Source organism: Neopelma chrysocephalum, unplaced genomic scaffold, assembly GCF_003984885.1.
Source record: "Neopelma chrysocephalum unplaced genomic scaffold, ASM398488v2 Primary Assembly neopelma1_22b, whole genome shotgun sequence".
Taxonomy (NCBI): Eukaryota; Metazoa; Chordata; class Aves; order Passeriformes; family Pipridae; genus Neopelma; species Neopelma chrysocephalum.
The window spans coordinates 8258559-8273965 of NW_020897690.1; the positions used below are offsets into that span (position 1 = coordinate 8258559).

The 15407-nt window shown below is 40.7% G+C and overlaps 1 protein-coding gene across 7 annotated transcripts in view; it reads left to right on the top strand.

Annotated features, from left to right (window-relative positions):
- ANKS6 (ankyrin repeat and sterile alpha motif domain containing 6) overlaps positions 1 to 2348 on the top strand; it is a 43073-nt gene extending 40725 nt beyond the window's left edge. For 5 of the 7 annotated variants that reach the window (XR_003533612.1, XM_027679531.1, XM_027679539.1 and 2 more), the window contains 2 exons: positions 1724 to 1769; positions 1972 to 2348. Coding sequence is in view for 4 of the 7 variants with exons in the window: in XM_027679531.1 (XP_027535332.1) it covers positions 1724 to 1769; positions 1972 to 1981 (56 nt within the window). In the remaining 3 variants the exon portion in view is untranslated. Of the gene's footprint in view, positions 1 to 1723; positions 1837 to 1971 lie in introns of those variants that run through there. The other 2 variants (XR_003533613.1, XR_003533615.1) reach the window with 1 other exon arrangement.
- Positions 2349 to 15407: the final 13059 nt, after the last annotated feature.

The window sequence follows — 15407 nt, forward strand, 5'->3', positions numbered from 1 at the left end:
TTTTCAAGGAAGAAAATTATGGCTTGGAAAATTGCCATGCACAGTAATCACTCTGTCCTTGGTAAGAGAAACTACTAGGAAGATACTGCTTCTTAATAACCCAGTGAACTGTGTCCAGCAAACACAGAATTAGCTTGCTGCTTCATCATTTAGAGCAGATGACCAGCCCATGGAGGCATAAGGCAAAATGACTGCTCTGTGGAACAAAATGGTCCTCCTTTGTGTGGACTCTCAGTTTCAATGAAACAGTAAGTGGCAGCATAAAGTCTAGATTTCTGAGAAAAGGAATTTGAGAAATTATATCACCTCAGGAAAAGTTTCTGTTTGTAGCTTGAGGTGACCTTTTTGCTTACATGATTCTGGTAAAAAAAAAAAAAAGGACGTTTTGAATGCTTAATTGCCAGGACTAATTGTGTAGTTTATTTTGGATGTGTGTGTCAAGATTCATGCAGTCATCAACTGGATAATTAAGAGGTTGAACAGATCTGGCAGTGGTCTGCAGGTTAATTGAAAGAAATGGCACCAAAGGAGAGAGAGTTACTGCATCTCAACACAAAACTTGCCAAATCAGAAATGAAAAGCGAGAAAAAGTTCATGTGAATTCTATGGTGAAGAAAAAAAGGGAGCAAAACAACTGAAATTATTTCCTCCAGAACAGTACAAATAAAATCCTATATGCTAGTTATTAATAGATATGTATGTTAGATCTGTGATAGATCTGTGATAAAAAAATGGAAATACTTCTTGGAAGTTCCCTTGCCTAAGTCTATGGCTTGTAACAGAATTTGCCATTTCTGCAAAAATGACATGAAAAAGGCAAGAGAGCACCCAAGGTTTGTACTCTGAAGGACACAAACCTCATCAGGAAAAAAAACCCATTAAGATTGGTTGGAGGTAAAGCTAACTGCTGGTTAGCTCAGTTTGCCTTCTAATACCAGGTTTATTGAAATGTTTGAAAGAAAAAGGCGAGCCTTGTCACTTGGTACAAGTGTCTAGGTGGTCTCCCCCTTCTAAACATAATACTTCTAACAGGTGGCAATAAAAGAGAACACTCCAACATCTGGCAGGGGCAACTCAAAAAGGCAGGATTTGGATATTGAAAGAATAAGCTGAATATTCTCCAGGCAAAAGTTAAATGAAGAGTAACTATGCCTATGATTATGATAAAAAGAATATGATGCCATTCAGTCTATAATTTGTGGAAATTCTGGTCTTCTGGTTTCACTTTACATACTATAGTATGTTGCATATTGATAGATAGTTACACATATGTATCTGTAGATAGAGAGTTGTTTTTATATTTACTTTCCACTTTTGGATTCAGAGTCAAAAAATATCAAGTGGAAATTATCCAGAGGGGGAAGTTAGGAATTGTAGAGTGAGAAGTAAAAATAGGAGCAAAATCAATATAGACTTGCAAATAAAAATCATACAGGATTCAGATAGTCGCTGAAAAAGTACACATTGAAAAAAGAGGGATAATGGAAAGATTTGTGGCAGTAGATGACTTTTTCACACATGAATTTGACTTTCCATACCTTCTCCATACAGGACATAACTTAAAATGAATACAGTGAATTACAGGGTCCAATTGTTGGATTCTGGTGTAACAATTACACTGGGAAATGTGGGCCTGGTTCCAGAAGTTTTGGAATTCCTCTCTTCTTTAAAGCTGTAAGTCTTGCTGGTGGAAATTTTTCAAACTTTTTTTTTTCTCTTATAGCACCTGGCTGCTCTTTAAAACCACAAGAAGCTGTTTCTCCTAAAAGGTAGCAACAAAAGATTTTTTTCTTATCTTGAAGTTTGGCATCTGACTGAGTAAATCCAACCGTACAAATGAAAATTTGTAAAGTTAGTCCTAACTACACTTGTGTGGTACTTTCTGAAGTAAAATACAAACCCCACAAAGAATCAAAGATAATAATAAAGAGGTTGCTTTTATAGTTCAACCTAAGTGTTGAATTGTTCAAGGCACCAGTGATCTGGATTTGAGAAGAACCAAGTCAGAAGAGCAAGAAAAATGAATGATGGTACAAGAAGATGGATGTTTTCATTCTACTCATGCCCATAGATGAACAACCCATAGGAGACCTACATAACAAAAGCACAGAAGAAGGCATGGAAACCACCACAAATTATGGCAGCTTCTACATGAAGAAGTATATAAACTGAATATGCCACTATTGACTGGATACAAATAAAGGAGTGCAAATTGAAAATGTAATGGTTTCACGAGAAGGAATATAAAGGAAGAGTAATGCTGCATTCTTCTTTAACCAAAATACACTTTATCTATTCAATATTATGAGGTTAGAACAACAGTAAAAGTAAATATGAAATACCTATTTGTAAAAATAGCACTTTATTTGAGGAAATGCATAATCTGTCACCAATATTTAAACAAAAATAGTGTTAAAATATTTTATGTTACTGTTTTTTCTTGAGAATAAAACCAATCTACTGACACTGGCTGGGTGTTTTTGAACACTAACACTAGCATCCTTAAAATACGTTTTTGTAACTTGTTTTTGTAACAGTTTTAAAAGGAAAGCTGTAGTAATTAGAAGTAGAAATAATTTTCTGCTTAATAAATACAATTTTTATTGAGCAATTAAAATACAAGTCATCCAAAGCTTCTCTTTGTCTTTCTGAAGACTCACAAATACATGACTTTTAATGTGAGTCCAGGAGTACTACAAGTAAAGGCAAGAAGGTAGTGGAGCTCCAATGCAGAGGAGTGATCTCAGGTAATTACTTTAGTACATAACTAAAGATTACACATTTCTCACCCCTCCTCACTGTACTGGTTTTAGTGGAGTTAAGCAAAAATAGGGATAGAAGTTGGGTGCATTGATAGAGGTAACAGCACCAGTGAAAGCGGTGGTGCCCTGCTGTCCCTCGGGTGCCTGAATGTGTCAGCTGGTTGTGTGATGGCTTCATTGGCTTGGCCATCTGAGGTGCAGCTCCAAGCTGCTGCCCGCAAACAGCAGAGCGGCTTAGCTGCACCAGCTTATGCAGCTGTGCTGTGTCAGAGCTGACTGAATACAGTAAGTTTAAATCTCTAGGAGGAAGAGGAGAAGAGATTACGGAGGGGTATTTCAGAAAAAAGGATGGTTATGAGCTGATTAGAGCAATCAGAACCTGTTAGTACCTTGAGGTCCTTGGTGGTTGTGCTAATAACATTCAGGTGTAGTGGTGTAGCCATGTGCAAAATAATTTTTGTCACCAAATTTAGAACACTTATCAACATTTAGCATGGTATTTTATGTTTCTGACATGTCTTAGGCTGAAGAAAATCACTCCTTAGGCAGAATTGTGCAGGATTTATTTCAGCTTTAGCATAAAAATATATAATTTTTACTTTCACAGTTTTCAAGAGCTGCAGCCAAAGATGATAATGTCAAGACAGATCTACAGAAATGTTGAGTGCAAACCATACAGCATCAAACTAATGGCCCTGTCCTTTCCTGAAGAAACCTGGACAGTTTTGGTTAAAGCACTTCAAAATGGAGCAGATAAACAATTGCAGCTTCTTATTAAGATTAGGAAACTGTAACAGTTGCTGCTTTGGAGCCAAAACGCTCTAGTGGCACCTTTGGCCTCCTGTCAGTGTAACTGGGAATAGATGATCTGGAATGAGCTGAAACATCTCACTTACTGCTGAGTGCCTGTGGGGCCCTGTGGCAGCTCAATTTCCCTGTACAGTTTTGTGCTTTTAATCCAAACATCCAACACTCTCAACAGAGTATCACCTGAAGCCTGCTGATAGGGAAACTTCAACGTGAGAATGCTTCAGCCGTTCCTGTGAAGAGCTTGTGGGCCATATTCCTCGAAAGGAGGACTCACCTGCAATAGATTGAGGGGTGGGTGTTATTCTTTTTGGGTCCTTTTCAGTAAGACATAGAACAGTTCAGTGTGGAAAACACTTGGCAAAGTGAAGAGAGGCATTCTTTGTACAATCTGAGAGGGTTCAGATTCACGTATGCCACTGCCCAGAAGACTGTCATAACCTCAGGGCTATAAGGCAAGGTAGGGGCATGCTTAATTCCTCTGGTTGAATCTGTCTCACTGTGAAGAAGATAATTCAAGATTCGTGGACTGTGGCCCTGTAAGACACTGGTCTATGATAGGGAGGAGTTAGGCTTTAAGTCCTCTAGTTGATAGATTTATCTACCAATTCCTAAGCTGCATAGTGACTAAAGATAAATAGTGCTGTAAATTTGGGAATGTTAACCAAAGTGCATCAAAGAACAAGCAGAAAATGGATTTAAATGGAATGCAACACTGTCAGAGGAGAGCTACCAGCATACGCGTGTAGGCTCTGTGTTTACAGAACAAGTGGACAGAGCTCCTCAGGCTGTCCCATGAACGAGTCCCACCTTGTGAAGAGTTAGCTTTATTAACACAGGAACAAAAAGATAGAGTTTGGGAACCTTTCCTATTTTCTGCTGCACCCAGTTCTTAAAGGTGGCCTGCTTCTTCTTCCTGATTCAGCTGCCATCATAAGTAGAGAAACAAAACAGCTTGCTTACCATGGCTGCTTTTTCTGGCTTTGAGAGGAGGTAAGTTTGAGATGGACACCTGCATTTATGTGTCTGTGTGTAAGGACTGATGTGGGTACCTGTTTAAACTGCACTGTAGGCAGTGGAGGTCTGGTTAGTACCATCACTGGGGCCTCAAAGCTCAGTATCTCACCAGCCTAGACCAGAAGTTTGATTCTGTTGTCGAGACGTCCACTGGCACCTGCCAGGCTCTGAGGCATCCAAAGCACCCGTAAGAGGTGCCAGACATGACACTACATGAAGGTTATGATCAGGTTGTTTGTTGCAGTTACTTGGACAAAGAGACCATTCAGAGATGGAGACTCGTTGACTTGTCCTGATTTGTCACAGACTTTCAAAGGTGAAAAGCTGTTTCTCATTTGCTCTTCATAGTCTGTGTCCTCCTTTTTAGTTTAAATGAAAATCTTTGTTAGCAAACTTTGCTTACCTCATAATGAAAAGTGATACCTTCTGGGTGTTGCCAAAGAAGGAAACTCTACAAGAAACAGTTCTTGTTCTGATTCAGTTTAGAGTTATGGACTTCACTAATCTGTAGTTATTAACACTAATATTTTGCTGAGGAGTACTGTTATTTTACAAGAAGCTTTTATAAGTTTCTTTGAATTTAATTTTTTCTTTCTGAACTTTAAACATTAGTCAAGATCAGATTTTAAATAAAGATATTTTGTTATCTGGAAATGATTCAAGCAGTCATCTGTAGTATTTCTCATGCTTCAGCAAACGCTTCAGAAGCCAGGTAGCTTCTCAAGGGAATAACTTTGGTTTCCAGAGTGAAGGGGAACATAAAAGTTCATGCAAAGAGATTTCTTTAATACCAAGATCAGCTTAATTTAGAACTGCTTGGCTGGTCTGACTCTGACACTAATAGCCTCAAACTTGCCACTTTATTTTATTTCAAAGCCCTCTTGGCAGTACAAGGGTACATTTAGTGGGAACAGGCTTTGTCCATTAAAACTGAAACTTCTTGTGCTATATTTAAAGCTCATTTGGAACACTTAATTTCCAGTCTCTCAGAAGTTTGTATTATTGAAATAAACCATTAATGCAATGTCCTCCTTAAAGTGTCACACCAAAGAATTGTTTCAAAGCGATTTTTGCCACTTGTCATTCACAGCATTCCAGTGTGCATTAAAACTTAATGGAGTTAACATGCAGTCATAAAAACAAAAGCAGATTTTTGAAGCATGATTGCCATATTCCCAACATTATATCTATAGCATTTTAACTGGCCTCTTATTTCTCTCAGTTTTTATCCATAGGTATGTAAAATACTCTCAAAATCGGTCTGTCTGGTCTTAAGAGGAGCGTACTATCATGGCTGTTAGCAGAGGGGCTATTGCTATACCTGGAGCAGGGTTTTGAAGGTGATAAACGGGTAAAGGATCATGTAGAAAAACAGGCCCGTTCAAGGTACCTCATTATAAATAACCTAAAAATATTCTGTGCTTATGCATATACTTGATACATGGCTGTGAGTTCTTGTTTTTAGCAAGCCTAAGTGATTTGTTATCCCACAGAACCGGTGGCCTCCAATAGCTGGTGCAGAGATTTCTGATTTTCTGAGTTGTGGAACAAAATCACTGCACAGAGAGCAGCCAGCAAAGTGCAATGGATTTTATCACCGTGGGCCCAATTTCAACTGCTCTTGAAAGATTCCTTCATATATGATTTTTCTAAGTCTTTCTCTGTTGCTGGTTTGTCCTAAGAAGGGGAAGATGGAATGAAAGGAAAACAGAATGAAAAAAGCTAGGCATAGAAGCACAGGCAGTATTTTTACAAAATTGGGATTTTTCGTTTTCTTTCCAGGACCTGCCTCTTCTTTAGGCTGTTCTTTGAATAGTCAGAATTAATACTGGACCACCACAACTGAATGCCCTGGGACTGACTCACCTCAGCAGCTCAGGACTTCAAAGCAGTTACTTTTTATCATGGACTTTGCTCAAAATCTGTTGCTCACATACCTTTACTCAGACACAGAGCAAACAGAAAGCATCATCCTCTGTGCTAGTAATTAAATAGTGTATGCAGAGATCCACCTTTCCAGCTGTTTGGGCCACGGAATGTAAAATAAAGCTCCAATTTATAGATGCTCCTAAATACATTGTGTTGTTTATCTCCTATCCTGCATTTTAATTGCTTATTTGGTTTATGTGTCAAGCACACACACAACCCGTAGTCCTTAACAGTGCCACAGATGCATTTCACAGAATCACAGAATGGCTGAGGCTGGAAGGGACCTTTGAAGTACATCTGCATTCTCAAGCAGACCACCTAGAGCTAGTTGTCTAGGGCCACGGCCATTGCTCTCCCCTCATCCACCAAGGCATCCCAGAAAGCTATCAGGTTGGTCAGACATGATATCCTCAATGTAAATCTCTGCTGACTAGTCCCAAACATCATGTCAAAATAACTGGAAATGATTTTTAGTATTATTTTCTCTGTCATTTTCCCCACAGTCAAGGTGAGGCTGATTGGTTCCACTTCCCTGAATCCTCCTTCTTACCCTCGTTGAAGATAGGGATGACATGCTTTCTTCCATTCCACAGGAATCTTGCTGAATCACCACAACCTTTCAAAGATAATTGAAAGTGGCTATGCAATGACACCAGACAGCTCTCTCAGTACTTGTGGGGTGCATCCTATCAGGTGCTATGGACTCACCTCTATCATGCAACATCTCTTGGAATGCCATGTAAGGACATTTTGTTATCTGCATGTCTCCCTCAGACAATACCATAGGTGTTGTGCATACTACGTCTCTGCTAGTCCTTTGGTGTTTTATGGACATCCTCTTCAAGTGAATTTCATAGTGGTTTGTCAGCTCTGTTCCAAGCATCCCATCATTTTAGTTGTGCAGCAACAGCATTCATGGTTACCATTCTCTGGGCATGCTGTGTTGCTTCTTAGCAACATATTACTGATATATAAACTTGGGTTTTCCTTCCAATTCCTTGGATGAAGTGACTGCAACTTTAGGTTGCAACTAAAATTTGCCAGCCCTTTTTTTTTGTTATCAGCATGCCAGTAAACCCATCATCATCATGAAATGGGCAAGGATCTGTTTCAAAATGCTGAGACTTTGGTGGGCTCTGAATATTCTGAGGAAAAGGAACTAGTACATACTGAGGACTGCAATACCCTATATTTCCTAGCCTGACCGAACATCACTCTTGGCACTCACCACATTCATGAGTACAATAAAACAAATTCATTCAAATACATGCACAGTTAGGAAACAAGCTATTAGATTTAGAAACAGATAGCAAATCCTGCAATAACGGAATGCATCTCCTTAGTGTAGCCACAAGTGTTTTCCTGTGCTTTATCCAGATTACAGACTGCGAAGTTGTGCTGGCTAGTCATGTAATTCAGCCAGCCAGCAGATCTGGGCCCAGCTCTCAGGGAAGCCAGTTGCTCCAGGTGCTATTTTCCACACAGCAACAATTACTTGCAGCCAAGCTCTTCCTCATTTCCTCTGCCTGAAGAGGGGTGCACCTTCTGAAGTATCCTGAAATCCTTGATACTCAGACAAAGATGTTGACTTCTAACATTAATAGTGTCAATTTGTTGCTCGATTTAGAGGGCAGTGGTGTTCTTGAATTAGGCAGTGTCCTGTGACAGCTTGTAAATGTGCTGGGGTTTGTGATAGCACTGCCTAAACATAATAGTGGTTTACTCCTTGTTGCAAAATGCTTGCTGAAAAGTTGTAATAACAAAAGAAATGCCCCTTTTTACCTTCCAGGTAAACTTGTGTATTAAACTAAAAAGCCAAATACTGGCCTGATTTGTACTGCTGTAACTCCACCACATCCAAGCCACTCTGGATTTTAGTGCAGGGAACTGCAACAGAATCTGGGCTAAGATAGTCTGGAAATGGAATATGCAAGGAGACCATTGGTATGTTCTTAGACAAGGAGCTGCAGAATGGGTCTGTCATATTGCTTTGGCTATCTCTTTAATTTGTTGGTGCTCATCTCCCTGTTGGCATTCACTCTGCCACTGTTTAACCCCTTGGAAGCCCCTGCCACTCTTTAATCTGGTGAGTAGTTATTTGGTAAGTATTACAAATGTTAATAATGGACTTGTTTTATAATGCCTTTCTTTTCTGTTGGATCAAAACAACACAAAGAGCAGTTCATTTAAAGAGATGAGGAGACTAAGAGGATAAAAGAAAACTAAAAACACCCCTGACCTGGCTAGATATATCAACAAAACTAAGCCACTGATTTAGCCTGTGGAAATTAGGAAGACCTTCTCATACGTTAGCCATTATGTACATACGTATATTTTAAATTAATTTGGGAGAAGTGTGCATAAGCACAACATGACAAACTCCTAATTTCTCTCCTGGAGACAATGTGCAATATAAGAATGGTTGCACAGCCATTTCACAAAAGTGTTCTTGGCTTTCTGTTGTAACTTTTTTCTTCCTCACAATCAGGAAAAGCCAAAGAAAAAGCAAATACAGAAGGCAGAGCTGATGATAGGCTAGGAATCCATGCTAGGCTGTTTTCAACTTCTATGTCTGGCTCCCCATGTTACATGGGATTTCTTCTGGTTTACTTCTACACAGACACAGAAAACCTAGATTCTTTGTTTTGTAACTTTAAGAAGACTTCTGGCAAAGACACACCAGTGATTTTTTAGGTGGAACAAGGATGATTCAGGAAGGGAATAAGAGGAGAAAGACACTGTCCTGTGCTTTTTGCACTTAAAAATTGCACAGAAAGTTTTAAAACATGAATAAGAGCTGTATAACTACATTTCTGTTAAAATGTAATATTTCTAAAATCAAACAAAACCACACGCATTTAGAAATTTCCCATAAAACAAGACATTTTTACTTTCCATTTCCAATAAAAATATTTTTGCTAGCTTTACTGTTCTTAGTTCATGTACCTGCTTTTTTCAGTCTGTCATCCTAGGTTTTTTAACATTCCCCAATGAGCTCATGTTCCCTGTAAGTTACCAGAGCCAAGTGCATGTTGCAATCCAAATAATTCACCATTGTGTTGCTTTGTTATACATGTTAGACATGAATGCAATGAAACCTCAAGCTGAGGTCACTGGATAGAATAAGTATTTATTTGTCTCACAGGTTTGAATGGAAGAGTATGTTCTTGGCAATAGTTGTCATGTGGTGAATTTGGGGACAAGTATGTGACCAGAAGGAAGTACATCCTAAGTTCTGCTCCTTCCCTGACAACACACACATTGTGGGATGTTGACTAAATAGCTTTTCTGACAGTTTCCCTTCACCAATAGCTGGTCATGTTTCATCCTTAGCTGGTTATGCAGCCACCAACAGTGACAACAGGAAGCTCTGGGAGGAATTAACATTGGCAGCAGTGGTAAACTGCTCTTTAACATTCTTGATATTTTCTAGGTGTTGAAATGAGAAAGTAAAAGCACTACAAAAACATTTGTAAGTGCGTTAGTGCCCAGACAGGAACACCACCATCCCCAGGCTTTGGATCATGCACCTTTCCAAGATTCATGATGAAAGCTGGAAGAGTCAGCATGAGTTTACCCACTGCCTGACCAACCTGATTGCCTTCTATGATAAAATGTCTGGATTTGTGGATGCAAGGGCAGCACCTTGACTTTTGCAAGGCTTTTATCACCATATCTCATTATATTCTTATATACAAGGTGAGATACCACAGTTTGGATGAGTGGACAACTAGATGGGTAAAAGAATGGGTTGGATGGTCAAGCTCAGTGATAGTTCATGCTTTACCTGGCAGCAGTAAGTAGTAGAAAGTGGAGTTTTTCAGTGGTTAATCCAGCAGAAACTTTACAAAATTCAACAGGGACAAATGCCAAGTCCTGCACCTGGGAAGGAAGAACCCCGAGCAACAATACAGGCAGAGTGGTGTAGCAGCAGCTCTGAGGAAAAGGATTTGGAGGCCCTGGTGGACATAAGACAGGAGTGCAGACTGTCTGCAAAGAAGGCCAACAGCATCCTGAGTTGTAGTAGCCACAGGATAAGAGGAGACAATATCACTCTGATCAGCATTTGTTAGACCCCACTGCATCCAGTTTGGGGACCCACAGTGCAGGAAAGCTATGGATAAATTGGGGTGAGTTCAGCAAGGGCATGAAAATGGTTTGGCACTAGAGCTGTTGCCCTGTTAGGAGAGGCTGAGGGAATGGGGTTTGTTTAGCATAGGGGAAAGAGGGCTTTGTGGGACCTTCTGATAGCTATGCAGCTAGTGAAGACAGCAGCCTTCTGATTCCTAAAACAAGGTTGTTGAGAAGACGGAGCAATTCTCAGTGCTGCAGGGTGTGAGGACAGGAGGCAGTGTCACAGTCTTGAAACAAGACTGCCTATCTGGGATGCTTTTCATCACAAAGATGGCCAAGCAGTGCAGCAGGTTGTCCATAGGGCTGTGCATTCCCCAGTCTTGCAGGACTTTGAAACCTGAGGGGATGAAGCCCTGGACAGGCTGCTCATACCTCTGAGCTGACCCAGCCTTGAGCAGGGAGCTGGACTAGAGCACTGGACATCCTGAGGTCTGCTGCTGGACCCCCACATCCCTCAGCGTCCCACCGGCACAGGAGTGTGCACAGATACGCGGGGGCTAGCTGATAACAGGCGAACCAGGGATCGAATTGGACACTTTCCCCTTCACTTCCGAAGAGTTTGAGGCTCCTTATCGCAGGCTCCTCAGCCTCCGCGGCAGCGCCTTGAATTATTCATGGCTATTGACAATCACAGAAATTAACGCTCCCTCAGCAGAAGCGCAATGCAGCACCCTGATAGTAATGATCAAAGATGAGGTGAGATTGCTGGGGCTCCCCCTCAGCGCCGGGGCCGTCCAGGTAGGGAGGGCGCCATGGCGGCGGCCGCCCGCCAGGGGTAGCTGCCGGCCCGGTTTTGGCGGTGCGTCCGTGCCGGCAGAAACCGGCGGGAATGAGGAACAGCCGGACCGGGCTGGGCGGGAGCTGGGCCGGGATAGCTGGGGGGTAGCTGGCCGCTCGCGTGGCAAATTGCTGTGGAGCTAATGGGCTCTTCCTGCGCTTCGCCTTGCCGCAGGGCAAGGCATTTCCCAGCAGGAGAGAAGCCCTCCTCTCCAGCGCCAGGGGCTGTTCAAACACACTGGGTCTCCGAAAATACGGTGTGGGAAGTTGGTGCGACCTCCAGCCCCGGGTTGTGCCCCAAGGAGCGGGAAGGAGGCTGGGAAAGTGTCACTGTGGCTGCCTTGGCAGCGACAGCCGTGGCTTTGGGCGGTGAGAGAGGCTCCTAAAGCATTTGCAGCGTCTTGTTTTTGCTGTGCCCTGAGCAGAGTCCCCAGGTTTGCTGCGAGAGGGCGTCCGAGGAGTCCACTTGCACTGACACAGCGGCTTAATGCCGGCCTCGAAGCCTTTCTGGCAGTCCTCTCCCATGTAAGGCAGTCGCTGCGTGTGAGCTGATGCTCCGGCAGCTCCGCGGGGTGGCGGCTGAGCTCTCCGAACAGACCCGGGGATCTGAGCTCCCCCCTGTTTGCGGAAAGGAAAGGAGAACCCACAAAATAACGCTGGTGAGTATTCACCAAGTTTTAAGTATTATCTAAAATTGCCCTTGTGTGTTCTCTGCTCCAGTCATTATGCTACATATTTGCTGTAGAAATAAGGTCTAGAAAGCTCAAGAAAGGGAACTGTGACAGGAACAGCCTATTCACATGTATGCTTCAAAACACAACAGCGCTGTTCTCTATTGCAGTCGGCATCCCCAAAGCAGTGGAAAGAAGTATAGCTGATCTTAACCCTCCGCTTGAGTATATATTAGTTTAATCTATACGAATCAAAAATATTTGTGGTAGCGAAAAATCTCTGATCTGCTTAAGTTCTTCCAAATTTAGTTTTGGTGTTGAGTCATCATTATTCCCTGCCAAATGGTTTTGTGAAGTCACCCAAAATAATGAGATGTCACTTGCCTGGATACATTAATAATTAGAAGGATTTATTGTAGTAGGCATCATGGGAAAGTGTAACTTCCCCATTAGATGTCCTTAATTAGAAAAGAATGTGTCAGATTTCAGATCAACGTAGGAGAACTACAACTATCCATTAAAGAGAGAAGGACAAATAATGCAAGTGACAGCCCTTGCAGAAGTACAAAGATTTAAATACTTAATAAATTAAGGGGATTGAAGGTGCTCATTTTCATCACTAAAGCTCTATGACCTGTCTTCATCATCAGAAGAGTTGCAGTCTCCAAACTGAATTAAAAAACATAGACAGCAAATGCTGTATATAATTCTGACAATAGAATATTTTTGTAATCAGCAGTTATTCCTTTTTATGTCTTTCAGCAATGGCTCCTTCAGGTGGGCAAGACTGCTCTAGAAGGTGTTCAACTATGCTAATAGGAAAATTTTATAGTGACAATGGCATCTCTTGAACCACAAGAACTATATCTAGTACATTTGCTGAGTTGGTGGATAGAGAAATGGTCTGACTGACTTTTAGATAAAAATTGGAGAGCTGTTAAGTAATTGTAACATGTGGGAGGCATTACTGTAAATCCAAGCAGAATGAGGTGCCTAACTACTTGGGCGTGTGTAAGTACCCATCTTTTGTGTCTTCCGTTTGGCTATAGGTAATTCCTCACAGACCCAGGCCGAGGATTTTACCAGATGTTACACAGAAGCTAGAAAGTAAATCTTAAAATGCTTACATTTACTTTGAGTCATGAGTGGAACCAGTTTATACTCCTATTTCTGCCCAGTGCTTGGTTAACATACAGGCATGCATTTTATTTATGTAGTCTTAAAATCACGCCATGAATGACATCAAGGCAAGAGTAATTTAAGAAAGGGGAACAAGTGTCCGCAGTTTGTTTCAGCTTACAAAGAGATGAGGTTCCAAGACGGGGAGACTAAAATTTTGCTTCATAAGCAACCTACTCCCTTCTGGGACATCTGATCTATTAATTCTATGTCAGTTACACCTGAAAGTTACTACAAGCTGATTTCTGTGGCCTACAGCTTCTACTGCAGCTTTTTCTGCTGCCTCTATGTAATCAGTAACATTGGACCAGTGCCTAACTGACAGGTGGCGACATTACCAAGTTATCAGCTTGTTTCCTGCTCTTGATAAGTGTTTCATTAGGGCTGGTTGTGGTAGGAAAGCTGTATTTGTTTCTTATGGGGAAAGGAAATCCTTAACAAGGAGGCTAAGCCACACAAACAAGGCCTTGTTAAATAAGCCTTTCAGTTTGAGTGACCATTTTGTGCAGCATTTTGCTTGAAAAATGCGTTTCTGATTTTTTTTATGAGTGTTTACCTGAAGAATAATGATGAGCATTAGGTTTGGATTTAGAAAAGGATAGATTTAGTTTACCTGTAGGAGATAGGTGCTCAAAACTTGTATAGTTCTGTGGGATTGAACTTTAAAGACATGAGTTAAATGTCCTTTTGAAGTACTGTCTAGAAGCCTTTTTTATTGTTAATTTAGCCTTCTCTTTTCTAAATTGAACCTTTCATCACATATTAAGTCCTAAGAGAGAGAGGGAACACAGGGTGTGTTCCAAAGGGATACATAAAAAGCACCTTGCTTCCATAAGTCATTAGCATCCAGCATTTGTGTTTTAATGAGCTAAAATGAGAAATCTTGTAAACTAATTTGAACAAACTACAGTGTCTTACTCACAGCAAGATGCCTCAAACATCAATCAGCTCCTGAAAGTTTGTTTGTGAGATACTTCTCTAAGAATCTTTCATCCTAAAAATGACACTTGAAAACTTGGCAATAGATCTTGACAAAATTCACATGTGAATGCCCAAGAGATAAGCAGTGCATTGTTTTACTGAGGAAGGTGATATAAATATTCTGCTTCTGAAGGTAGGTCTAAACAAAGCTTACCTGCTCATTAAAAGGTAATGAAACCTGACTATTTTACATACTGCTTTGTGAATGACATTTTCTGAAACACACTTTTATTTTCAAACCTTCTCTGAAAAACCTCTGTGGATAAGCAAAGTTTAGTATGATAAAGAAAACATTTTATTCAGCTTTAAGAGCTGGGATGTCTTCCTCAGAAGAGTGTTATCTGGGATGTGTCACACCATCAGTAGAGCTGACTATTCTTTTAGTAGTACTAGTAGTATTTTCAGTTTTAAATTAAAATCTGCCTGAAGCCACAGATGAGTTCTCAGTTCACTGTTCTCTGAATACGAAGCATACGAATCAAAAATCACACTTTTCTTAAAAAGCCTATTTGAAGGTTAGCTGTCAACTTGGACTGAGTAAAGCACCTTTGACTTGAAGAAGTCTGAAGTGCTGCACATGTTTGCACTTTAAAATATGGGACAAGGTATGCCAGAAAAAGAGACAAAAAGGTTGAAGCCAGATCACTGCCCATTTGTTTATTTGGCAAGCAAAGATCTTCACATATCTGAATAAAATAATATTAAGGGTTTTGCAGTTTAAGAATCTCTGTCAAATGAATCCAGGTGATGAACCAGCACACCAGCTAACTGTGTGTTAAAATACATGCCTGATTTATTTTTGCCAGTAAAAGCAATGTATTGAACAGATTATAAAATGAAAAAGTGGCCCAAACCAGATGGATGATTTATCTATGCCTGCCAAGATTGGAAATTCAGACAGCTTAAGGTAACAAAATATGCAGATAGATATTTCAAGAGATTATGAAATGTGCTTGATACCCCTTGAAATCAAATCAGGTATGCTGAGTAAGCCTTGCCTATTTTTTTTCTACAAAAATCGTGAATAATTACAATGATATGTGTCATTACTTATGGGTAGCCATGTATGCTCATAGTCAAAATAATTGCTCGGACATCAAACATCGTCCTGTTTACTGGGCTTTCAGGACCTTGTTTAATATTAACAGCA